At 44.3% G+C, this 27,251-nt stretch overlaps 1 protein-coding gene across 12 annotated transcripts in view; it reads right to left on the reverse strand.

Annotated features, from left to right (window-relative positions):
* The window catches only part of gatad2ab (GATA zinc finger domain containing 2Ab), a 219,232-nt gene that overhangs the window by 9,691 nt on the left and 182,290 nt on the right, over positions 1-27,251 (reverse strand). For 8 of the 12 annotated variants that reach the window (XM_059990978.1, XM_059990979.1, XM_059990973.1 and 5 more), the window contains 4 exons: positions 22,187-22,375; positions 18,357-18,633; positions 6,802-7,004; positions 4,807-4,902 (listed from right to left, as the gene is read on the reverse strand). In XM_059990978.1, coding sequence (XP_059846961.1) covers positions 4,807-4,902; positions 6,802-7,004; positions 18,357-18,633; positions 22,187-22,375 — 765 coding nt within the window. The remainder of the gene's footprint in view (positions 1-4,806; positions 4,903-6,801; positions 7,005-18,356; positions 18,634-22,186; positions 22,376-27,251) is intronic. The other 4 variants (XM_059990975.1, XM_059990971.1, XM_059990981.1 and 1 more) reach the window with 1 other exon arrangement.

Consider the following 27,251-nt stretch of genomic DNA (forward strand, 5'->3'; position numbering starts at 1 on the left):
TTTAAAGAAAGGGGCTTCCCTTCGTCCACTATCAACTCTGCCCTCCATCGCATCTCCCGTATTTCATGCACATCTGCCCTCACCCCATCCCCCCACCAGCCCACCAGGGATAGAGTCCCCCTGGTCCTCACCTATCACCCTACCAGCCTACAGATCCAACGTATAATCCCCCATAACTTCCGTTACCTCCCACGTGATCCCACCACCAGCCACATCTTCCCCTCCCCCCCCCCACTCTCGACTTTCCACAGGGATCACTCCCTACGCGACTCCCTTGTCCATTCATTCCCCCCCCCCCATCCCTCCCCACCGACCTCCCTCCGGGCACTCATCCCTGCAAATGGAAGAAGTGCTACACCTGCCCCCACACTTCTTCCCTCACCACCATCCCAGGCCCCAGACAGTTCTTTCAGGTGAGGCACCACTTCACCTGCGAGTCAACTGGGGTGATATACTGTATCCGGTGCTCCCGATGTGGCCATTTATACATTGGGGAGACCCGCCGCAGATTGGGAGACCGTTTCGCCAAACACCGGCGCTCAGTCCTCCAGCAGTGGCGGGATCTCCCTGTGGCCACACACTTCAATTCCACAGACCACTCCCACTCCGACATGTCTGTCCATGGCCTCCTTTACCGTCAAGATGAGACTACACGCAGGTCAATGGAGCAATACCTTATCTCCCACCTAGGTAGCCTCCTACCTGCCGGCATGAACATCCAAATCACAGACCTCCGTTGATACCCCTGCCCCCCCTTACCCCCATCCCTATCTATTATTTTAGTCTGGTTCTCTTTCTCTCTCGGAAAAATCTCCTCCCAGCCCTACCTTTCTTTCTCTTTTATTTCCCATAATTCTCCACCTTCCCCCTAGCCCATTTCCCTCCAGCCTATCATTTCCTAGCTCTCTACTTTATCCCTCCCCCACTTCTTATCCCCCTCGACCATCCCATGTTACTTCACCCCTGATGAAGGGTTTCGGCCCGAAACGTCGTCACTACCTCCTCCCATAGATGCTGTCTCGCCTGCTGAGTTCTGCCAGCATTTTGTGTTTTTATTTATTTCCAGCATCTGCAGATTCACTCGTGTTGTCTTTTACACATTGGTTGTTTGTCTGTCTAGTGCTTCATTTATTCCATTGTTTCTTGGACTTACTGTGTATAGCTGCCAGAAAATGAATCCCAATATAGTGTACGGTGACATCTACTTTGATAATAAGTTTACTTTGAACAAACGATCCATTTTATGGAATAAAAAAATCAATGTTACCAAATTTAACTGAAAAACAGAGTAATTTTGTGTATATTTATTTTTCAACTGCACTTGTTGACATATGCACAGATGACTCTGGATCATCTTATAGAAACTTGCAAAGTAAATAGTTTTCTTGGAACTTAGCGCCATAGAACATAGAAATCTACAGAACATCACAAGTCCTTTGGCCCACAATGTTGTGCCGACCTAACCTACTCTAGAAACTGCCTAGAATTAGCCGACTGCATAGCCTTCTATTTTTCTAAGCTCCATGTACCTATCTAAGAGTCTCTTAAAATATTCTATTGTATCCACCTCTACCACTGTTGCTGGCAAAGCATTCCACACATCCACCACTCTGTGTGAAAAACTTGCCTCTGTACCTACTTCCATCTACCTTAAAACTATGTGTCTCGTGTTTGCGATTTTGCTCTTCAAATACTTATAGAATACTTTGGCGTTCCCCTTATTCCTGCTCACCAAGGTCTTCTCATGGCCCCTACTAACTCTCTTAATTTCATTCTAGAGCTCCTTCCTGGCACCCTGTAATTTTCTAGAGCTCTAACAGTATCTATTTTCTTAAACCTTTTATAAGCTTTTCTTTTCTTCTTAACTATGTTTTCTACCTACTTTGTATACCATGGTTCTTTTACCCTACCATACTTTCCCTGCCTCAATGGAACATACCTATGAGGAACGCCATGCAAATACTCCCTGAACATTGCCACATTTCTGCCATGCATTTCCCTAAGAACATCTGCGCCCAATTTATGTTCCTAAGTTCCTGCATCATTATTTCCCCCTATGCCAATTAAATGTTTCCCCAAATCTTCTGCTCCCATCCCTTTCCAGCACGATGATAAAGGAGATAGCATTGTGATCACTAACTCCAAAATGCTCTCTCATCAAGAGATCTGATACCTGACCAGGTTCATTTCCCAATACCAGATCAAGTACAACCTCTCCTCTAGTTGACTTATGTACATACTGCATCACACACCAAACAAACTCCACCCCATCTAAACCCCTTGCTCTAAGGAGATGCCAGTCAATATTAAGAAAGTGAAAATCACCCATCACAACAACCCTATCATTACTGCACCGTTCCAGAATCTGCCTCCATATCCGCTTCTCAATGTCCCTGTTACTATTGGGGGTGCCTACAAAAAACACCCAGTAGAGTTATTGCCCCTTTCCTGTTTCTGACTTCCACCCACAATGACTCAGTAGACAATCCCTCCATGACTTCCTCCTTTTCTGCAGCCACGATATCGTCCCTGATTAGCAATGCCATTCCCCCACCTCTTTTGCCTCTCTCCCTGTCCTTTTTGAAACATTGAAAACCCAGCACACTCAGCAGCCTTTCCTGCCTCGAAACATCCGAGTCTCTGTAATGGCCACAACATCATAGTCCCCTGTAAGTTCATCCGCCTTGTTTATGGTACTCCTTGCATTAAAACAGACCCATCTCAAACCATTTGGCTGAGTGCATCTTTGCTCTATCATCTGCTTCTTCTTCCTCACAAACTCCCGACAAGCTGTTTCATCTTGTGTGCCAACTGCCCCATCCACTGCCTCTTCACTTTGGTTCTAACTTCCTTGTAAATCTAGTTTAAACCCAATAGCATCAGCAAACCTCCTTCCCAGGATATTGGTTCCCCTCCAGTTCAGGTGCAACCTGTTCCACTTGATCAGTTCACCCATTCCCCAGAAAAGGTTCCAATGATCCAACAACTTGAATTCCTGCCCCCTGCACCATCTTTTCAGACACTCACTTGTCTGCACTATCTTTTCGTTGGGACCTTCCCTAGCTTGTGGTACCAAGAGTAATCCGGAGATTAACACCTAGGAGGTCCTGCTCTTCAGCCTCCTTCCTAACTCCCTAAACTTACTCTACAGGACCTTTATCTCTCTCCTATGATGTCAATGTGTACCACAACTTCTGCCTGTACAAGTTCCAGCTGCTCACCTTCCCCTTCAAGAATATTCTACAATCGCTGACACATCGAAGACCTTAGCACCCAGGAAGCAACACACTATCCTGGTGTCTCTTTTGCTGCTGTAGTACCTCCCATCTGTCCCCCTAACTATTGCATCCCTTATGACTATTTCTCCACCTGACTTCACCCTAACCTTCTGAGGCTCACAGCTGACCACAGTGCTATTGGTCTGGCTGCTGCTGCCTTGCCTAGGTAGGTCATCCCCACAGCAGTATCTAGAAGGGGTATAGCTGTTCTTCAGGGGAATGGCCAAAGAGGGACCCTGGGCTAACTTCTTTCTCCCTCTACCTCGCTTAGTGTTCACCCATCTACTTCCTGAATTCTGTACTCTGGATGTATCTTATCTATCAATTGCTCTGCCTCCTGGATGATCCATTGTGCAACCAGCTCCGGCTCCTTACTGCTTTCTTTCAGGAGCTGAAGTTGGCTGCACTTCCCGTAGGTGTCGTCATCAGGGAGACCATCAGGATCCATGAATTCCCACATCCTTTAGGAGGAGCATTCCACTGCCATCGTGCCTGCACTGTACAATGGGCAACCAAGACCAAATCAGTAATAACAAAAGGAAAAACTAACCCTTCAAGCCTGTTTCCTTTACCTTCAGCCTCTTCACGTTGAAGCCTGATGCTCCTATTCTCACCGTTGGCCCACTCCCAGCAATGGTCGTCCTGTGAGAGTAAGTGTCGGCGCGGACTAGAAGGGCCGAGACGGCCTGTTTCCGTGCTGTAATTGTTATATGGTTCGTCCCTTCTGTGCTTTTGTTTGCTCTGCTCCCTCCACTAAATGGGTCTCCAGAATGTCCAAACGCCTGCGAAGCTCTCTTTTTATACAAGCTTCGCCGACCTGTGAGTAACCTCGTTGAAGTACTCTGCTCCCAACCCCACAATAATGCAGAGAGTTCACCTATACAGATCTGGCCTCACTACTCAGGAAAGGATATAGGGAGTCCAATGAAGATTCACCAGACCAGCTGCTGCAGGCGTGGTGGGATTGTTCTGTGATGATCAGACTAATATCCTCCAAAGCTTAGAAGGGAGGGGGTCATGTTGAAAGTCAAAAATCTTACAGGTGTAGAAAAGCTGGATGCAGGGATGATGTTTTCCTGGCCTGGGTGCTTAGAACAAGTGGTCATATTTTCAAAAGAGCAACCATTCAGGGGTTTACAGGAGAAATTTTGGGGGTGGGGAAGTTAAATTTCTTAGTAAGACAGAAGTCCAGAAGCTGAGTATGTTAAAGGTGAATGGATTTATGGACGTTATGGGAAATTGTAATACCCTAAGGTGGTACAGTAGTAGGAATGGGTTCAATTCCTTCTGCTGCATCTAAGGAATTCACACGTTATCCCTGTGACTGAAATTTTCCAATGTGCTTCTCAGGAGAGGGGGGATGATGTTGATGAGTCCTTGATTCACCTTAGTTTCAACCCAGACAAGATGTGGATCTGGGTTGGTTCATCAAGCCAAACAGAATGGTCAGAGAAGGAGAGGAGAAGGTGGTGTGACTCGTGATGATTCAGTCAGTGGTTTCAAAGGTTAATTTATAAATACTACTTGCCTTCCATACCTGTTTCAACGAATGGTGCTGTACTGTAGAGTCCTGCTTGCTTTGTACAGTGGAAGGTGTCTGTTGAAGTATCCGTTGTTCAATCTCCTGCAAAGTAAAATACATTGTCTGTCCTTTCTACACATCTTTCAGCTAAAGCTACAGGGATGTTACCAGTCTCAGTGCTGTAGAACAATCTCTCCTTCCTACTCTGCTAATAGTTCTCCAGACTGAAGATTTAGCTCTTCGTGAACTTTCATTTCTGCAAAAACTTCTATTCTTTTCCTCCACAGAAAGAGAAAGTGCTAACTAACGTGTGAGTCAAGTCAGAAGTTGTAACAAGGAAAATTAAAATACGTGAAAATCAAAAAAAAAATGGTGGAAATCTAAATGATCTCTTGATCAGGGTCGACCATGGATGTTGTGTCCTAGCTATCTATGTGATTAACACACCAGAGCAGTATTATATGGAGAGCAAGCTTTTGCCCATACAGCAGGTCCCTCTCTCCACATAGCTGATGAATCCAAAGAAATGGCATACTGATACAGTTTGGCACCAGCTGTGTCGCAGGAGCCGTCAGTCAGGGTTGAACTTAATGATTGCCTTAGGGACCCCAGCTCTGGATTTTTCCTTGCAATTTAGTCCTGAAGCCTTCCCCAATGAATGGGTATAGCTGCAAGGCAGCAGGGGTCTGAGATCAGTTTCCCTTCTCTTTGGATGAGTTGCTAATCACAGCTGCTGAGCAGCATCTGCTCGAAGTGTCTGGCATTAAGGTTCTCCTTTCAGTAGAAATGGTTCTGCTGGGCTTAATAGCTAAGCCACATGTGAAGGCCAGGAACTGGCCCTCTGTTATCAGAAATATTTGAGGCACACTCCATTGAGAGGATTTGATACGTAGTGGGAGCTTATCCCCACTAACCCCCCTCCCCCTACAGAAACCTAAACTAAAAACAGAGCCAACATTTCAGGCCAGAGACCTATCATCAGATCTAATAAACAGTCAGTCTATTAGAGGTCATGGGTTAAGGGTGAAAGGTGAAAGGGTTGAGGAACATGAGGGGGAACCACTCAGGGAGGGTGGTAAGAATGTGGAACAAGCTGACAGTGCAACTGATGGATGAGGGACCGATTTCAACATTTAAGACAAATTTCGATAGGTAAATGGATGGAAGGGGAATGGAGGATTATGGTTCAGGAGCAGGTTGATGGATCTATGCAGATTAATGGTTCAGCACAGACTAGATGGGCTGAAGGACCGGTTTCTGTGCTGTAATGCTCTATGATTATGAAAGCGTGCACTGCAGATAAGGTGCAAGATTGTTTTGGAGTAGATTGTGAAGTCAACAGCCATCTTGTACAAGAGAACTGTTCAGCACACAGTAACAGGAATGATGCTTCATAAGATGAGAGAGGTAAAGGAACAAGTTTGATGATGGGTCTGTCCTGATGAAAGGTCTTAGCCCAAAATCGCCAGGTTATTCCCTTCGATAGAAGGGTAAGGGTCTGTTTCTGTTCAGCATCCATCATCAAGGAACTCCACCATCCAAGGCCACGTCATCTTCTCACTGCTCCCATCAGGCTTGGTAACAGTTATTACCCCTCAACCATCAGGCTCCTGAACCTGTAGGAATAACTTCACTCACCCTATCACTGAACAGTTCCAACAACCAATGGACTAGATTTCAAGGACTTTATGTCTCATGTTCTTGATATTTATTGCTCACTTATTCCACTTCAATAATCATATATTTCATATTTGCAATTTGCTGTCTTTTGCACATTTATCTGTCTTTCTATTGTATTTCTTGTATTTACTGTGAATGCCCACAAGAAAATGATTCTCAGGGGTGATGTATGTTGATGATATATCTACTTTGATAATAAATTTACTTTGAACTCTGACCTGCTGATTTCCTCCAACATTTTGTGTGTGCTGTTCAAGATTGTCAACACCTGCAGGATGTCTTGAACAAACCCAGGTGTTTTTGTACTTTTCAGCAGCTCACCTGTTCTTGCTGAAGAGCCTTCACAAATGCTGCTTTCAGACGGTTAGTATGTTCAGCTTTCAATGCCTTCTTCTGGTTGGATGTCACACATTGCTCACACATGATCGTCCCAGTCTTCCCTTGCCTCCAGCGACAGGTAAAGTCAGTTTTACATTGAGAGCAGGCGTATGGTTCTTGAACCATTGCCTGTGCTGAGGCTTTACCTGTGGGTAGATAAACACAAAGTGAATCCAGTATACCCCACCCTCCCTCACCCACCCCTCTGTCTCAATACAATGGTTATGTATTGGGCATGAAGCTTTACAGAAACATGGTTTATCAAGGACAGCCTTTGATAGTTGCAACTTACATTCAAGGATTGGCGTAAATAAATAGTTACATCCACGTCCTCCAATTCAAGGTTTTAAATGGTATATGTATTTCGATAATAAATTTACTTTTGAACTTTCTGAACCTTTGAACTTACAGCACTGATGTCAGAAGCTCGGTGGAAATCAAGATCACCAGGGAAGTGAAGTACTTACTCCGGAACTGAAATGTACTGAGGAGGAAATACAAAGACCCTGCTGGGAACATGTCAGCTCATATAATCTGGGTATGATGTCAAAGTCCAGCAGCCTTTCTGTATGTAACAATAATGTGATTGTAGCAAGCTGATCTCAAAGCCAAAACATTCAAAGTTAGGTAAATTTTTACAGTGATCTGTCACATCCGTTCAACTCCTGTCTTGTTTTCATTAATGGGACAGTTCTTGATCAGGGGCAGAGCCTTCAGAACAGAGATGAGGAGGAATTCCTTTACATAAGAACATAAGGAATAGGAGCAGGAGTAGGCCATCTGGCCCAACGAGCCTGCCCCGCCATTCAATAAGATCATGGCTGATCTGTCCGTAAACTCAGCTCCATCTACCTGTCTTTTCCCCACAACCCTTAATTCCCCTACTATGTAAAAATCCATCTAACAGTATCTTAAACATATTTAATGAAGAAGCCTCAACTGCTTCCCTGGGCAGAGAATTCCACAGATTCATCACTCTCTGGGAAAAACAGTTTCTCCTCATCTCCGTCCTAAATATTCTCCCCTGAATCTTGGGGCAATGTCCCCTACTTCTAGTCCCACCTACCAATGGAAACAACTTTCCTACTTCTATCTTCTCTATCCCTTTCAAAGTGTTGTATGTTTCTGTAAGATCCCTCTCATTTTTCTGAATTCCAGAGAGGATAGTCCCAGGCGACTCAATCTCTCCTCAAAAGTTAACCCCTTCATCTCTGGAATCAACCTGGTGAACCTCCTCTGCACTGCCTCCAAAGCCAGCATATCCTTCCTCAAGTGTGGAGACCAGAACGGCACACAGTACTCCAGTACCCTGTATAGTTGCAGCATGACCTCCCTGCTCTTAAATTCAATCCCTCTAGCAAACATTCCGTTTGCCTTCTTAATAGCCTGTTGTACCTGCAAGCCAACTTTTTATGATTCATGAACAAGCACTCCCAAGTCCCTCTGTACAACAGCATGCTGCAATCTTTCACCATTTAAATAATAACCTGCTCTTCTATTATCCCTTCCAAAGTGGATGATCTCGCATTTACCATTGTGGTATTCCATCTGCCACACCTTAGCCCACTCACTTAACCTATCTATATCCCTCTGCAGACTCTCCACATCCTCTGTACAATTTGCTTTTCCACTCAGTTTAGTGTCATCAGCAAATTTTTCTACGCTACACTCAGTTCCCTCTTCCAAATCATCAATGTAAATGGTAAACAGCACCGGCCCCTGCAGCACCCTACTCACTACTGACTGCCAACTGGAGAAACACCCATTTATACCAACTCTCTGCCTTCTATTGGTTAACCAATCCACTATCCATGCCAATACACTTCTTCCGACTCCATGCACCCGTATCTTATTTATAAGTCTCTTGTGTGGCACCTTATTGAATGCCTTCTGGAAATCTAAGTATACAACATTCACCTGTTCCCCTCTATCCACTGTACTCATTATGTCCTCAAAGAACTCTAGTAAGTTTGGCAAACAGGACTTGCCCTTTATGAATCCATGCTGGCCTGTCTAATGGAACCACTCCTTTCTAAAGATTGAGATTGAGAGGGGATCTGATTGAAACATATGATTATTAAGGGATTGGACAAGATAGAGGCAGGAAATATGTTCCAGATGCTGGGAGAGTCCAGTACCAGAGGGCATGGTTTGAGAATAAGGGGTAGGTCATTTAGGACAGAATTAAGGAAAAACTTCTTCTCCCAGAGAGTTGTGGGGGTCTGGAATGCACTGCCTAGGAAGGCAGTGGAGGCCAATTCTCTGGATGCTTTCAAGGAGCTAGATAGGTATCTTATGGATAGGGGAAATCAAGGGATATGGGGACAAGGCAGGAACCGGGTATTGATAGTAATTGATCAGCCATGATCTCAAAATGGCGGCGCAGGCTCGAAGGGCCGAATGGTCTACTTCTGCACCTATTGTCTATAAATGTTTCACTATTTCTTCTTTAATGACAGCTTCAAGCATTTTCCCAACTATAGACGTTAAGCTAACTGGCTTATAGTTGCCCGTCTTTTGCCTACATCCTTTTTTAAAAAAGTGGCATGACATTTGCTGTCTTCCAATCCACCAGGACCTGCCCAGAGTCTATAGAATTTTGGTAAATGATTACCAACATGTCTACTATAACCTCCGCCAATTCCCTCAGCACCTGGGATGCATCCCATCAGGACCAGGGGACTTATCTACCTTCAGGCCTTCTAGCTTGCTCATCACTATCTCTTTAGTGACAGTGATTTTATCAAGGTCCTCACCTCCCACTTCAACCATAACATCATTCTTTGGCATATTAGATGTGTTCACCATGAAGACAGACATAAAATAGTCATTCAGTGCCTCAGCCATTTCCTTGTCACCAAATATTAATTTCCCCTTCTTGTCTTCCAAGGGACCTATGTTGATTTTAGCCACCCTCTTCAGCTTTATATATTTATATAAACTTTTGCTATCTGTTTTTATATTTTGTGCTAATTTACTTTCATACTCTATCTTCCCTTTCCTTATTTGTTTACTTGTTCTTCGTTGCTTTTTAAAGTTTACCCAATCCTCCAGTACTCTTTGCGACTTTGTACACGAGCTTTTAATTTGATACCATCTTTTACTTCCTTAGTTATCCAAGGCTGGCTCTCCCCACACTTACTGTCCTTACTTTTGACTGGAATATACTTTCGTTGAGCATTGTGAAAAATCTCTTTGAAAGTATCCCACTGTTCCTCAACTGTCTGTGGTCCCAATCCACATTAGCCAATTCCTCCCTCAACCATTTTGTAGTCTCCCTTGTTCAAGCAAAATACACTAGTTTCAGATCTAACTATTTCATCTGCCTTTTGTATGCAAAAATCAATCACACTATGATCACTCTTTGCAAGAGGATCACTGATTACAAGATCGTTAATCTTACCTGTCTCATTGCACAGGACTAGATCTAAAATAGCATTTTCCTTTGTAGGTTCACTAACATGCTACTTAAGAAAGCCATCAGACATTCTTGCCATAGAGGGTGTATAAAGAAGGTTCACCAGATTGATTCCTGGGATAGCAGGACTTTCATATGAAGAAAGACTGGATCGACTGGGCTTATACTTGCTGGAATTTAGAAGATTGAGGGGGGATCTTATTGAAACGTATAAAATTCTAAAGGGATTGGACAGGCTAGATGCAGGAAGATTGTTCCCGATGTTGGGGGAAGTCCAGAACGAGGGGTCACAGTTTAAGGATAAAGGGGAAGCCTTTTAGGACCGAGTCGAGGAAAAACTTCTTCACACAGAGAGTGGTGAATCTGTGGGATTCTCTGCCACAGGAAACAGTTGAGGCCAGTTCAATGGCTATATTTAAGAGAGAGTTAGATATGGCTCTTGTGGCTAAAGGGATCGGGGGTATGGAGAGAAGGCAGGTACAGGGTTCTGAGTTGGATGATCAGCTATAATCATACTGAATGGCGGTGCAGGCTCGAAGGGCTGAATGGCCTACTCCTGCACCTATTTTCTATGTTTCTATCATGGATGCATTCTATCAAGTCCTCCTTGACCAACCTGATTCACCCAATCTATGTGGAAGTTAAAATTCCCCATGACAACTCCTGTTCCATTCTTACAAGCCTCAGTTATTTTTCCATTAATCACCTCTGCCATTGCAGCATTTTTATTTGGTGGCCTATAGACAACCCCCCCAGTGATTTTTTTCCCTTTACTATTCTTAATCTCTATCCAGATGGACTCAACATTCTGCTCTGTAGATCTTATATTGTCTCGCACAATCCAAGAGGGCTGTGAATCTGTGGAATTCACTGTCACAGATAGCTGTGGAGGCCAAATCATTGAGTATATTTCAAGCAGAAGTTGACAGTTCTTGAGTAGCAAGAACATCAAGGGTTATGGAGAGAAGTCTTAGCCCAAAACGTTGACTGCACTCTTTTCCATAGATGCTGCCTGGACTGTTGAGTACCTCCAGCATTTTGTGTGTGCCTTATCGTCTTCATCCCACTTTCACAGTTAAACATGTTTTAAAGTAATAAACAGAAGGGCAATGCACATTAAGTAATGCTTTCATGAATTATTTGTCTGCATTAACCACCTCTAAGATTTCCCTGAATACCTGAGACATTCCACCTTAAGCTGTGACCTAGGGGCAGACCCATAGGTTCTACCACCTCTGACCCACACCACTTCAGAGCAAGGCCATGGAGCATAGGTCCACAGCACTGCTTCACACACAGTGCTCCAACAGGGCGGTGCCATTAACTGCAGTACTTTTCTCATGATAACACAAGCAGCCCTATGTGCAGCTCAGTGACACAAAGAGTGCTGTTGCAGGAAAGCATCAAGAACCCCCACCACACAAGCCACGCTCTCTTCTCACTGCTGCCATCGGGAAAGAGGTACAGGAGACTCAGGACCCACACCACCAGGTTCAGGAACAGTCATTACCCCACAACCATCAGGGTCTTGAACTAGAGGGGATAACTTCAGTCACAACAATGAAGGTTTCCCACAACCAACAGACTCACTTTCAAGGATTATTCATCTCATGTTCTCAATATTTATTGCTTATTATTATTAGTTTTCCTTTTCTTTTGTATTTGCAGGTTGTTGTCTTTTGCACATTGTTTGTTTGTCATTGCAGTGTGTGTGTTTAATTAATCCTATTGTGTTTCTATGTATTTACTTTGAATGCCCACAAGAAAATGAATCTTAGGATTGTATATGGTGGTGTTTGTATACTTTGATAATAAATTAATTTTGAACACTGATACACTGGAATGCTGCAGAGAAGCAGAGGATCAGGTGTTACAGCTTCTTCAAAACTGTTTAATGCCATTTCCAGTATACGAGTGTAATGGAGAACAAAATTATTGTTACTCTGGATTTGATGCACTACAAAAAAAACCAAAAAGATAAGGACCACAATAATAAAAATACAAATATGTAAGATAATATATATACATAGATTGATTGTACGTTCATAAAGTAACATGAGGTACAGGAGTGTCTGTATATAAAGTGATTTAACAGGAAATGCTAAAGTAGTGATGATTGGGGGTGTGTTAGTGGATATTAATCTGCTTGGGAAAGTAACTGTCTTTGAGTCTGGGTCCTGGCACGGATGCTGCATAGCCTCCTCTCTGATGGGAGCGGGACATCTCAGATCGGGTGCAGGTTATTCTCAAGAGTGAGGGCAAGAACCCAGATGTTGTGGTCCATGTAGGGACCAATGACGTGGGTAGGATGAGTGAGGGGGTCCTGCGTAGTGAGTTCAGGGAGTTAGGTGCGAAGCTGAAGGGAAGGACCTCCAGGGTAACAATCTCAGGATTGCTACCTGTGCCACATGCGAGTGAGGCAAGGAACAGAAGGATTATACAGATTAATACGTGGCTGAGAGGATGGTGCAGGAGGGAGGGCTTCAGGTTTTTAGATAATTGGGCTTTGTTCCAGGGAAGGTGGGATCTGTTCCGACGGGATGGTTTACACCTGAACTGGAGCGGTACCAACATTCTTGCAGGAAAGTTTGCTAGTGCTTCTCAGGGGGTGGGGGGTGGGTGGGTGGGGGTTTAAACTTGCAGGGGGCAGGGATCAAGAATGCGAGAGAGGATAGCGAGATGAAGAATAAAGGACAGGTGGGGACTACACGGTTCTGGAATATTAAGTGTGTAGTAGAGAAAGGTGGGGCGGAACAAGTGATAAGGAGGACACATGTACAGAGGGATGGTCTGACAGAACATGGAGTTAAATGTGCAGAAAGAATAAGTAAATTTAGGAAGGACAACAAAATTCAAGGGGCGTATAGCCCGATGGGAGTTTGGGGAGCTGGGTTAAGCACAATAGGCAGTGATTTGAACAGAGAGAGGAGAAATGGGCTAAAAATTCTATATCTGAATGCACGAAGTGTCAGAAATAAGGCGGATGAGCTTGAACCTCAGGTGTGAATGGGTAACTATGATGTTGTTGGGATAACGGAGACATGGCTGCAGGGAGATCAGACCTGGGAAATGAATGTACAAGGGTATACGTGCTATCGTAGGGACAAAAATGTGGGCAGAGGGGGTGGGGTGGCCCTGTTGATGAGGAATGAGATTCAGTCCTTTGCAAGGGGGGGGGGGGACATAGGATCAGGATAAGTAGAGTCTGTGTGGATAGAACTGAGGAACAGTAAGGGCAAAAAAGACCCTAATGGGTGTTGTCTACAGGCCATCAAACAGTAGCATGGATATCGGGTGCAAGTTGAATAGGGAGTTAACACTGGCATGTGGCAAAGGTAATGTCACAGTAGTTATGGGGGGGGGGGGGATTTCAACATGCAGGTGAATTGGGAGAATCAGGTTGGTACTGGACCCCAGGATAGGGAGTTTGTAGAGTGCCTACGGGATGCATTCTTGGAACAGCTTGTATGAGAGCCGACCAGGGACAAGGCTATTCTGGATTTAGTCATGTGTAATGAACACGATTTGATAAACGATCTTGAAGTAAAGGAGCCATTAGGAGGTAGTGACCATAATATGATAAGTTTTTATCTGCAATTTGAGAAGGATGAGGGCAGATCGGAAGTGTCAGTGTTGCAGTTGAACAGAGAAGACTATGGAGCCATGAGGGAGGAGTGGCTAAAGTTAACTGGACGGATATCCTAGCAGAAAAGATAGTGGAACAGCAAAAGCAGGTATTCTTGGGAATAATGCACAAGGTGCAAAATCAGTTCATCCCCCGGAGAAGGAAGGATTCAAAGGTGGGAAAGGGGCCACAGTGGTGGACAGAGATTGCATAGCATTAAAGAAAAGGAAGTATGACAGAGCTAAGGTGAGTGGAAGGACAGATGATTGGGAAATTTTTAAGGAACAACAGAACTTAACTAAAAAGGCAATACGGGGAGAAAAAATGAGGTACGAATGCAAGCTAGCCAGGAATATAAAGGAGGATAGCAAAAGCTTTTTTAGGTGTGTGAAGAGAAAGAAGATAGTTAAGAACAGTGTTGGGCCCTTGAAGAATGAATTGGGTAAAATTGTTATGGGAAACAGAGAAATGACAGAAGAATTTAATAAGTACTTTAGATCTGTCTTCACTAGGGAAGACACAAGCAATCTCCCAGATGTATGGATGGGCCAAGGACATTGGGTAACAGAGGAAATGAAACAGACTGACATTAGGAAGGAAACGGTGATGAGTAGACTGATGGGACTGAAGGCCGACAAATCTCCAGGTCCAGATGGTCTGCATCCTAGGGTACTAAAGGAGGTGGCCCTGGAAATTGCGGATGCATTGGTAATCATTTTCCAATGTTCCTTAGATTCAGGATCAGTTCCTGAGGATTGGAGAATGGCTAATGTTATCCCACTTTTTAAGAAAGGAGGGAGGGAGAAAACAGAGAACTATCATCCTGTCAGCCTACCATCAGTAGTGGGGAAGATGCTAGAGTCCATTATTAAAGATGAAATAGTGGCATATCTAGATAGCAGTGATAGGATTGGGCCGAGCCAGCATGGATTTACCAAGGGCAAATCATGCTTGACTAATCTATTGGAGTTTTTCGAGGATGTAACCAGGAAGTTAGACAAGGGAGATCCAGTGGATGTAGTGTAACTCGATTTTCAGAAGGCACTTGATAAGGTCCCACATAGGAGATTGGTGGGTAAAATCAGAGCTCATGGCATTGGGGGGAAGATATTGACATGGATAGAAAACTGGTTGGCAGATAGAAAGCAAAGGGTAACAGTGAATGGGTGTTTCTCGGAATGGCAGGTGGTGACTAGTGGGGTGCCAGAGGGCTCGGTATTGGGACCACAGCTGTTTTCAATTTACGTCAACGATTTAGATGAAGGCATTGAGAATAACATGATACTAAGCTGGATGGCAGTGTGACATGTGATGAGGATGTTAGGAGAATTCAGGGTGACTTGGATTGGCTGAGTGAGCGGGCAGATACTTGGCAGATGACGTTTAATGCGAATAAGTGTGAGGTTATCTACTTTGGGAGTAAGAACAGGAAGGCAGATTATTATCTGAATGGTGTAGAGTTAGGTAAGGGAGAAATACAAAGAGATCTAGGAGTACTTGTTCATCAGTCACTGAAGGTGAATGAGCAAGTGCAGCAGGCAGTGAAGAAGGCTAATGAAATGTTGGCCTTTATTACAAAGGGAATTGAGTACAAGAGCAAGGAAATCCTTTTGCATTTGTACAGGGCCCTGGTGAGACCACACCTGGAGTATTGTGTACAGTTTTGGTCTCCAGGGTTAAGGAAGGACATCCTGGCTATAGAGGAAGTGCAGCGTAGATTCACAAGGCTAATTCCTGGGATGTCCGGACTGTCTTATGCAGAGAGGTTGAGAGAGACTGGGCTTGCACACGCTGGAATTAAGGAGATTGAGAGGGGATCTGATTGCAACATATAAGATTATTAAGGGATTGGACAAGATAGAGGCAGGAAATATGTTCCAGATGCTGGGAGAATCCAGTACCAGAGGGCATGGTTTGAGAATAAGGGGTAGGTCATTTAGGACAGAGTTAAGGAAAAACTTCTTTTCCCAGAGAGTTGTGGGGGTCTGAAATGCACTGCCTCGGAAGGCAGTGGAGGCCAATTCTCTGGATGCTTTCAAGAAGGAGCTAGATAGGTATCTTATGGATAGGGGAATCAAGGGATATGGGGACAAGGCAGGAACCGGGTATTGATAGTAGATGATCAGCCATGATCTCAAAATGGCGGTGCAGGCTCGAAGGCCAAATGGTCTACTTCTGCACCTATTGTCTATTAAACAGTCCATGAGCAGGGTTGGTGGGATCCTTCATAATGTTGTGGTCCCACTTCCAGCACCTTTCTGTATACAGGTGTCCACCTCTCTGTTACGAAAGGCCTACATTAGTTACCTGTTTTCGCTAACAGAAGGTGTTTTCACTGTTATGAAAAAAGGCAGCGCGCGCCGAGCAGCCAAGCTCCTCCCCCGGAACTGCATTCTAGCTGGCATTGCTTAAACATGTGCCTGTGAACATCTGTGCTTTATGTTGATTTATTTTGTGCATCCGTTAGCAAGATGAGTTCTAAGGTATTGGAAAAACCTAAAAGAGCGCATAAGGGTGTTACACTTAGCATAAAACTAGATATAATAAAGCGTTTCGATCGTGGTGAATGAAGTATGGGTATAGTGAGTTTGGCTAAGGATTTGTGGAAGTTGACAAAGATGATGTTAAAGAGGTTTTGGCATCCCATGACCAAGAACTGACAGATGAAAAGCTGATGAAGAGGAAAGGATAACAATTGAAACCGAATGCAGTAGCGAACGGCCTGAAAGTGAAGTCGTCCAGGAACTGAACATGAAGCAATTGCGTGAGATTTTCGCTGCAAATGACATTGCTGCAATGATTGCAGAAAAGAATGACTTTAATTTTGAAAGGGTACTTAGGTTTAGGGCATAATTGCAGGATGGTTTGAGTGCTTACAAAGAACTGTATGATAGGGAAATGCATGAGGCTAAGCAGTCAAGCATACTGTTGTTTTTCAAGCTTTCCACATCAGCCACAGCAGACGATGAAACTCAACCTTGGACTGAGGCAGGCAGACATAGAAGAAGGTGACCTGCCTGCCCTGATGGAAACAGATGATGACGATGAAATGACACCCCAGTGTCCCACCACCCCAACCTCCCACTACTCAGCCTAACACACCATCATCAGTGTGCTCGCTGTCTTCCCGATTCCAGTAAGTGAAACTACACTGTACCTACAGTATTTCTACTTTATATAGGCTGAGTATTTTTATATGTTATTCGGTACAATTTGGCAGCTTCATAGCTTAAAGGTTACTGGAAAGAGTGCTTCTGCCGAGAGCACTTGTGCTGAGTGTTTTTGCCACAAGTGCTGCCGAGAGCGCTTGTGTAAGATTTTCGCTATGGTGGACAGTGCAGTAATAATTATATGAAAGTATTCCTACTTTATATAGGCTGTGTATTTATCAGATCATTCCTGCTTTTACTATATGTTACTGTTATTTTAGGTTTTATGTGTTATTTGGCATGATTTGGTAGGTTATTTTTTGGGTCTGTGAACGCTCACACATTTTTCCCATATAAATAAATGGTAATTGCTTCTTCACTTTACGACATTCCGGCTCCAAATCATTTCATAGGAATGCTCTGCCTTTGAATAGCGGGGGGACCTGTATGTATCCTTGAAGGTGGGTAGGCTGGTGCCAGTGATGCATTGGGCAGGTTCAACTATCCATTGCAGAGCCTTGGTACTTGACATGTACCAAAATGTCATTTGGAGCAGATTTTGAAGACAGCGGAGTGGAGGAGTGGTGGAAAAGTAAAGGGAGCTTGGGGATGGAGAGGGAGGGAGAGAGAGAGAGGGCGGGGGAGAGAGAAAGGGGGGAGAGAGAGAGGGAGAGAGCGAGAGGGGGGAGAGAGAAAGGGGGGAGAGAGAAAGGGGGGAGAGAGAAAGGGGGGAGAGAGAAAGGGGGGAGAGAGAAAGGGGGGAGAGAGAAAGGGGGGAGAGAGAGAGGGGGGAGAGAGAGAGGGGGGAGAGAGAGAGGGGGGAGAGAGAGGGGGAGGGTGAGAGGGAGTGGGGTTGGGGGAGAGGGAGAGAGAATGCGGTAATAGAGAGCAACAGACTAACTTGATAACTCTTTTGTGGGCCGACAAAACCTGGCTCCTCTCATCAGAGGAGGCCATGCAGCATCCACATCGGGACCACCAGACTCAAAAACTGTCACTTTCCCTAAGCAGTGAGGCTGATCAACACCTCCACCTACTAACCCACCCCATCACACCCCCAATCACCACTATTTTATCATTTCCTGTCATAGTCACTTTATGTAGACAATCAATCTATGTACAGAAGCTATCTTATGTATTTATACCTACTGTGTTTTTTATTACTATTGTGTTCTTTATCTTATTTTGTATTTTTTGTGCTGAAAACCAGATCCAAAGTTACAAATTATTTTGTTCTCCTTTACGCTTGTGTATTGGAAATAACATTAAACAATCTTAAATCTTCCTCCCCAAGCCACAACATTACCTTGTGTTTCTAGGAGGTTATGCACCACTTCTTCAAGACCGACCAGGTAGATAAACTCATTATTAGCAGCGCTTGGTAAGAAGTTCAGCTCCGGGGCTGGAGGTTTGGGCGGTGGAATTTCCAGCAACGTTTTCTCCAGCTGCTTGCGGAGAGCAAGCTTGGCGGCAGCCTGTCGGCTGGCTGGTGACTCATTGGAGTTGACAACGGATACTGCAGTATTGCTGCTAGCATTCGACTGAGCAGAGTTCAAGGATGAGGCTTTCATTGTATTTGAAGCCTGTAAAACAATTAAAGAAATCTAGTTGTGTGGAAGAAATGGACAATAGCAGTAAATTGAAGCAGACAAGAGCTCTTTGCCATTAAATAACACAAAGGTATAATATTTTCTTCTGGAATTAGTTCCAATATAGTCCTATCAACCATCAGCTGCCATAAGAACTATGAAATAATTCCAGGGAGGTAGACATCATGAACAAAGCCAGCATTTATTGTCTGCAGGGCTTGTCACAACTTTTATACATTTGTGTGCATACAAGTGCAAGCATGAGTGTAATTGTGACCAAGCGTGAGAATGTGTTCATTCTAATGTTCCCCATGATTTATCATCATGGCAACTTGGTCTCACCCAATATATCCTTGGTCCTATTCATCTCTCCCCCATCCTCTCTCCAGCTTAACCCTAACCTGTTTCTTCTTCCAAGTTATAATTGAGAATCTTCAACTGGAAGTATATGATGCCTGATAGTAATTTTTGTTCAATTAGTGAGTTGAGGGGGCATGAAGCTAGAAGCTGAGATCTTCAGAGATTCCAATGTGAAAGTGCACTGAAAGAAAATCTCTATTTAGTGCAGGAGGAGGCACCCTTTTGTTATCTGGCACAGATAAAGTTGTCAAGGTGTGAGTGCTTAATGGAGCCGTAGGTATGATCTGCCATAGGATAAGTTTGAAGAGTTAAGTAACCTGTTTATGATACTACGTACTTGAAATTCAAGGAGCTTTACTTTGCAATCATAGCATGATATGTTGCAGCTTTTTACAACACTGGTTAGGCCGCATTTGTGGAGTATTGAATGCAGATCTTTTCACCACACTACAGGAAGGATGTGAATGTGGAATGTGCTGGAGAGAGGGCAAAGGAGATTCATCAGGATGTTTCCTGGATTGGAGGACTTTGTAATAAGGAGAAAATGGCTAGACTGGGCTCATTTTCTGTGCGACAAAAGAGGCTGAGGGATGAGCTGATTAAAGTATATTAGATTACAGAAGATCAGAAAGTCAAAATATATTTGCCGTAAAAGGGTTATCAAAAACAAGGCACAGGTTTAAGATGACAGGTAGGAGATATTTAAAAAAGATGTGTGATTTTTTTCCTCATCCGAATGGTTGATATCAGGTCAGTGGGTGGTGTTGGATTTAGACAAGGTCACTACTTCTACCAGGCATTCAAACAGACTGAAACAAGGCATGGAAGGATATTGTCCTGTATGGTGGGATTCATATCGATGGGTTCACAACAGTTAGCACACCTGCAGATTGGTAGGTATGCTGTTGTAGCCATTACAGAATCGTGGCTGAAAGATTCTTGCTTGGTGCCCAATGTCCAAGGATACACACTGTATCGAAGGACAGGCAGGAAGACAGAGTGGGAGGTATGGCTCTGTTGGTAAAAAATTAAATCAAATCATAAGAAAGAGGTGACAGAGGGTTGGAAGGTGTTGAATCATTGTGGATTGATCAAGAGGAACTGCGAGACTCAAAAGACCCTGATGAGAGTTGTACACAGACCCCCAAACACCAGGAATGATGATGCCTACAAATTAAAATGGGAGCTAGCAAATGCATGCCAAAAAGGCAAAGTTACAATAATCATGGGGAACATCAACATGCAGGTAGATTAGGAAAATCAGGTTGGTACAGGAGGGGGAATGCCTACAAGATGGCTTTTTAGAGCAGCTCGTGATTGCGCCTATTTTATAGGAGTTTCACCTATTCCAGATTGGATGTTGTGCAATGAACCAGGATTGATTCGAGAGCTTAAATTAAAAGAACGTTTAGGGGAAAATGATTATATGATCAAATCCACCCTGAAATCCGAGGAGAAGCTGAAGTCAGATGTATCAGTATTACAGTGGAGTAAAGGGAATTACAGAGGCATGAGAGAAGAGTTGGCCAGAATTGATTGGAAAAGAACGCTGGCAAGGATGATAGCAGAAAGCAATTTCTGGAATCAATTTGGAAGGCACACGATATATACATCCCAAAGAGGAAGAAGTATTCTAAAGGAACGATGAAACAACCATGGCTAACAAGAGTAGCCAAAGCTAACATAAAAGCCAAAGGGAGGGCATATAACAGAGCAAAATTAGGTGGGAAGTTAGAGGATGGGGAAGCTTTCAAATACCAACAGAAGGCAACTAAAAAAAGTAATAAAGTATATAATACAGTATCAGGAAGCGTATGATCATACACTTTGGTAGAAGAAATGAAAGGGCTGACTATTTTCTAAACAGAGAGAAAGTACAAAAAAGCTGAGACACAATGGGACTTGGGAGCCCTTGTGGAGGATTCCCTAAAGGTTAATTTGGGCCTGTATTCACTAATGTTCAGAAGAATGAAGGGTGACCTCATTGATATCTATCAAATGGCGAAAAACCTTGATACAGTGGATGTGGAGAGGATGTTTCTTATGGTGGGAGAGTCTAAGACCAGAGGACGCAGCCTCAGAATAGATGAGTGTCCTTTTAAAACGGAGATGAGGAGCAATTTCTTTAGCCAGAGAGTAGTGAATCTGTGGAATTGCTTGCCACAGGCTTCTGTGGAGACTGTCTTTATGTATATTTAAGGAAGAGGTTGATAGTTTCTTGATTGGTCAGGGCATGAAGGGATATGGGCAGAAGGCAGGAGACTGGGGCTAAAAGGAAAAGTAGATCAGTCATGATGAAATGGCAGAGCACTTCAATGGGCCAAATGGCCTAATTCTACTCCTATATCTTATAATGGACATCTTGGCCACAAAGCCCGTTTCTCAATGATGCTGTGAAGCTTTATTGTACCAGATTCTGTTTACTTTGAGCTAATGATACCATGAAGGCTGTGGTATATTCTACAACACATCAATGATGTCCCTAAGCACAGAACATTCAAGCTTCCGCAGTGGAATAAATAATCAGCACATACATTCCAGCTCCTACTTCACTTCACTCTTCCTCTCAGCCAACAACCCTTCCACTCCTTCTTTTCTCAGTTCCGATCTCCTGCCTTCTTCCATAACCCTTCATACCCAACTAATCAAGAATCTACCAATCTCTGCCTTAAATATACCCAATGACTTGGCCTCCACAGCCGCCTGTGGCAATGAATTCCAAAGATTCACCACTTTCTGGCTAAAGAAATTCCTCATCTCCACTGTAAATGGGCGACCCTCTATTTTGAGAGGATGTCCCGAAACACACTCTCCATTTTCACCCTATCAAGGTATTTCAACATTTGATAGGTTTCAATGAGATTTCCCCTTCCCTCATCCTTCTGAATTCCAGTGATTGGAGGTGGATATGATAGAGTCTTTTAAGAGACTCCTTGATAGATACATGGGAATTAGAAAAATAGAGGGCTATGGGTAACCCCGGGTAATTTCTAAAGTAAGTACATATTTGGCACAGCTTTGTGGGCAAAAGGGGCTCTACTGTGCTGCATGTTTTCTATGTTTCTTTACATTTCTGGATTCATTCTTGTGTTTTTTATAATGGTGCATCATCCCACCCCAGTCCAAGAACCCCATCCACCCTGCTCTGACCACTGGAAGACCTGGTTCCCCTTGAGCAGTAGCTTACCTGTGGAATGTTGACGAGCAGGCTGGTGTTGGGGACATTGGCCACACGGATCAGTCCCTGCTGTAGAACCCTCTGGCCCTGGATGTGTACAGTGTTAGGCACCGATGCCCTGGGAGCCAGTAACAGCGGAGGTGGGGCAGTGCTGCCGTGTGGTCTGATGGTGTGGATTTGCTGAGAAACAGACATCGGCTAAAAGAATAAGACAATGACAGATGGAGTGCGTGAATGGGTGGGGGGAGTGAAATGATAGCAAGGCAGAGATAAAAGGGAATGATTATTCAGTATTCCTGCAATATACATTGCACAACAGTGCAGCCAGTGGGGGTGGGGGGGGTGGGAGAGGGGTTGGGTGGAGGGTGGTGGTGAGAGATGGGGTGGGGAGAGGGGGGTTGGTGAGAGATGGGGAGTGGGATGAGCTGGGGAATGGAGGGGGTCAGAGATGGGGGGGGGCTGAGCAACGGGGGGATGTGAGGTCAATTATTCTCCCACCCACTGCAGTCACACATGCACACCCAACCATAAGTAACATGAGCAAGTTCCTTATGTACATCACTCAGAATTTCATAGTAACACTGAAGCTATCACAACACCAGCAGCTCTCTAGGTTCTTGAGATCATTTCACACACCGCAAACATACAGCTTAAGATGTAGGTATGGAGGGGCAACTGCACAGGATTAGAAAAAGCTGCAGCAAGTTGTAAACTCAGCCAGTTCCATCATAGACACTAGCCTCCCCAGCATTAAGAAAATCTTCAAAAGGCAATGGCTCAAAAAGGTGGCATCCATCGTTAAGGACCCCCATTATCCAGAAGATGCCCTCTTCTCTTTGCAACTATCAAGGAGATACATGAGCCCGTAGACACATACTCAACATACCAGGAACAGCTTCTTCCCCAATACGTGTTTACCATTGTGTTACATCACCTTTCTATTTAATAACACTTCTGAATCATTTTGGAACTGAGGACACTAATTGTAGTAGATTTGCAATTGGAAATTTTGTCCATTCTTGCTTGATATAAGACTTCAGCTGCTCAACAGTCCGTGATCTCCTTTGTCTGATTCTCCTCTTCATGATGCACCATACATTTTCAATGGAGATAGATCTGGACTGGCAGCAGGCCAGTCAAGCACATGCACTGTGTTTACAAAGCCACGATGTTGTAGCCCGTGCAGAATGTGGTCTGACATTGTCCTGCTGAAGTAAGCATGGATGTCCCGGGATGAGGCGTTGCCTTGATGGCAACATATGTCTCTCTAAAATCCTAATATACGCCTCAGAGTCAATGGTACCTTCACATACATGCAATTCACCCATGCCTTGGGCACTGATGCACCCCCATACCATCACAGATGCTGGCTTTTGCACCTTTCGCTGATAACAATCAGGGTGGTCGTTTTCATCTTTGGCATGGAGAACTCGACGCCTGTTTTTTCCAAAAACTAGCTGAAATGTGGACTCATCTGACCACAGTCACACGGTTCCACAGTCTTTCGGTCCATCTGAGATGAGCTCGGGCCCAGAGAACTCGCTGGCGTTTCTGCATAGAGTTGATGTATGGCTTCCTCCTTGCATAATACAGTTTCAAGTTGCATTTCTGGATGCAGCAATGGACTGTGTTAAGTGACAATGGTTTTCTGAAGTATTCCCAAACCCAGGTGGCTATAATTGTCACAGTAGCATGACGGTTTCTTAGGTAGTGCCGCCTGCGGGCTCGAAGATCACACGCATTCAACAGTGGTTTGCGACATTGCCCTTTACGCACTGAGATGTCTCTGAATTCTCTGAATCTTTTCACAATATTATGTACTGTAGATGTTTAAAGACCTAAATTCTCTGCAGTCTTGCGTTGGGAAATGTTCCTTTTGAACTGACTAACAATTCTCTCACGAATTTTGGCACAAAGGGGTGAGCCATGACCCATCCTTGCTTGCAAAGACTGAGCCTTTGATGGACGCTACTTTTATACCCAGTCATGATACCTCACCTGCTACCAATTACCCTGCTTTAATGTGGAGTCTTCAAAACCAGTGTTACTTGAATATTCTGTGCACTTTTCAATCTTATTTTAACTCTGTCCCAACTTTTGTTGAGTGTGTTGCAGCCATCAAATTCTAAATTTGTGTATATTTACAAAATACAATTAAGTTGGTCAGCAAAACTATTGAAAATCTTTTCTTTGTACTTTTGTCAGTTAAATAAAGGTTCACGTGAATTAACATATCACAGATTTTTGTTTTTATTGCATTTTGGAAAATATCCCAACTTTTCTGGAAATGGGGTTTATATATATACCTTTTTTATTATGTGTTGCAATATTCTGTTGTCAAAAATCAACACATTTCATGACATGTCAGTTATATTAAAACTGATTCTGAGGCCATAATTTACAATGCTACTCAACCTGGGTCACATTAATTGATTTAGAGACATTTTAAAGCAATCTGATGTCCAGACACTGCATTAAAAAAAATACTGATTGAGGAGATGACCACTTTTGAGCAGAAGCCAGTTCCAGTGAACATTGAATGGGGAAAGTGATACCATTTACATCAAGTTCTATTAATGCAGATACTGGATTTACACAAGTCGATGTAATCTTGATATCTCAATAAGGTCACTTTCATCCTACATTGATTGACCTAATTAACAGAAATCATTGCAGGCATGAAGCCCTGAGACCGGAGTAACAGAACACTAGTGGTCGTCTCTCCTGCATGGTCCCTCTTAAGCAAATCAACTATCAAAACTGTTGCTTAATTTACTTGCATCTCAGTAACCTGCTGTTTACAAAATGGTTGGTCTAATTCCTGAACATGTGGTGAAATAATCCATTGAAAAAGAGACAACCATTTTAGAAATATACCACAAACAACTATAGAAATTCAAGTTTGTCATCTGCCAAACCGGCTGCTGAAGATACACACTCAATGTTTTAGGAACAGCTTCTTCCCCACCACCATCAGATTTCTGAATGGTCCATGAACACTGCCTCACTATTTTGCTCTCTTTTTGTACTATTTAATTCATATACATTCAGTAGCCACTGTATTAGGTGCAAGGGGGGGGGGGGGGGGGGGAAACCTGATGTGCATTCAGAGATGCTCTTCTGCACACCACTGTTGTAATGTGTGGTTATTTGAATTACTGTCACCTTCCTGTCAGCTTGAAACATTCTGGTTGATCTTCTCAGATCACACAAGGTGTTTTCACCCACAGAACACCAACTAATTGGATGTTTGTTTTTGTTTCTCACACCATTCACCATAAACTCTAAGAGAATGCTGTGTGTGAAAATCCCAGGAGATCAGAAGTTTCTGAGATACTCAAACCACCCTATCAGGCACCAACAATCATTCATGGTCAAAGTCACTTAGATCATATTTCTTCTCCATTCTGATGTTTGGTCTGATCAACAGTTGAACCTCTTGACCACGGCTGTGTGCTTTTACGTATTGAGTTGCTGCCAAATGATTAGCTGACTAGATATTTACATTAACAAGGTATACAGGTGTACAATGTCCTGGGTATGTTACTCAAAATGGCCTCTTTGATTTGTTACAAGTAGGAATGTTCCTTTGTCGGATAAGTGTTTCTCTAGCCGTTGTTTCACTTTAGAATGGCTGATATGGTAATTGTATTCATTTGTTAATCAATGGGGAATGTCATTGTGTCTTGTGACGCTGGGAACTTGGGGGAGGGGTTTTTGCGGGTTTTTTTTTGGGAGAGGCGGAGGAAGACGTCGAGGAAGGTGGACGTGTGCTGGACTGCTCGTAAGACCACCGGGGTGGTCCCAGGTGCGACGGCCGGATGGGTCGATTGGTTCGTTGATTGAGCTCCAACGAGTGCACTAAACAGACTGAACTTTGATAAGTGGCGCCTTTTGTTTTTTTCCTTGTGTATATACATTGTATTGCTTACTACTCTTTTTAATTTTAGTAAACTCTTTAAAGTGTATTTCATAACGGTATTTGTTGTGGATTTGATACTGTTGGCGGGCTCGAGGCGTAAACTCGATTCTCACAGCACCTGCGTGTACGGGAGGTGGGTTGGAGAGTGGCTGGATCCCTTTTTTCCCCTAGACATATACCAGCCTGTTGGGTAAGGGTTACATTTGTGGGGTGCTCGTCCGGGATTGGATTGTCAGGGGCTGTGGAATCGCGCAGGCAGCAGAGGAAGATGGACAGAGATAAGTTTGTTTGTTGGTGCCAGTTTGAAGATGTACCGGTACAGTACGCATGCATAGTGAGCGGAGTGGATGTTTGAGTTTTGGGAGACGCAATAGTGCGGGGCTTGAGTTCGGTGAAGAGTATTGGGCAGGTAGAATTGGTAGCTAGACGGTGTGGTAAAGAGGTAGAGTCTAGCTGGGTGTTGGTTCGTACGAGTGCTGACGTCAGGACGGTGGAACTGCCGGCGACGGTCAGTGTACCGGGGGAGGAGGGGCCGTGGGGGCTCCACTTCTACAAGGATGAGGCTGAGGAGTTAGAGCTAGAGGTGGACCCCAGAGAGGTGCCCGGCACTAGTAAAGGGAGGTGGGAGGAGGGAGTCGTGACTAAGCCCCGCTCCCCAGGTAGGGTGGAAGTCTCGGAGCTGGCAGCCGCACTTAATTCCCTGGTGGGGGTGGCCGAGAGGCCACGGCTGAAGCTGGAGGTGTTCTCCGGAGCCAAGCCTACTCCGGATGGGGAGGTGGACTATGAGACCTGGATCGAGCATACGTCTTTGATGTTAGAGGAGTGGCCAGGCTCAGAGGAGGAGAAGAGGCAGCGATTGGTGGGAAGTTTGAGGGGTTTAGCAGCCAAAACCGTCCGGGAGTTGAAAGCTGAAAAGCCTGGGGCCTCAGTGGAGGACTGCCTAGAAGTTTTGGAGGGAGCGTTTGGGTTGTCAGGGGAACCATGGCTGCTTTTAGCAGAGTTTCAACGCCTGGAACAGTGGAGAGGGGAAAAGCTCTCCGAGTACATATTTAGGATGGAGGGGATGCTCTCGGGGCTGCGGCGCCGGGGGGTAGTGAAGGCGACTGACGTGGCTAGCGTGAGGATGAGTCAGCTATTCAGTGGCTCTCTGGA

The sequence above is a fragment of the Hypanus sabinus genome, chromosome 16 (assembly GCF_030144855.1).
Source record: "Hypanus sabinus isolate sHypSab1 chromosome 16, sHypSab1.hap1, whole genome shotgun sequence".
NCBI classification, from domain to species: domain Eukaryota; kingdom Metazoa; phylum Chordata; class Chondrichthyes; order Myliobatiformes; family Dasyatidae; genus Hypanus; species Hypanus sabinus.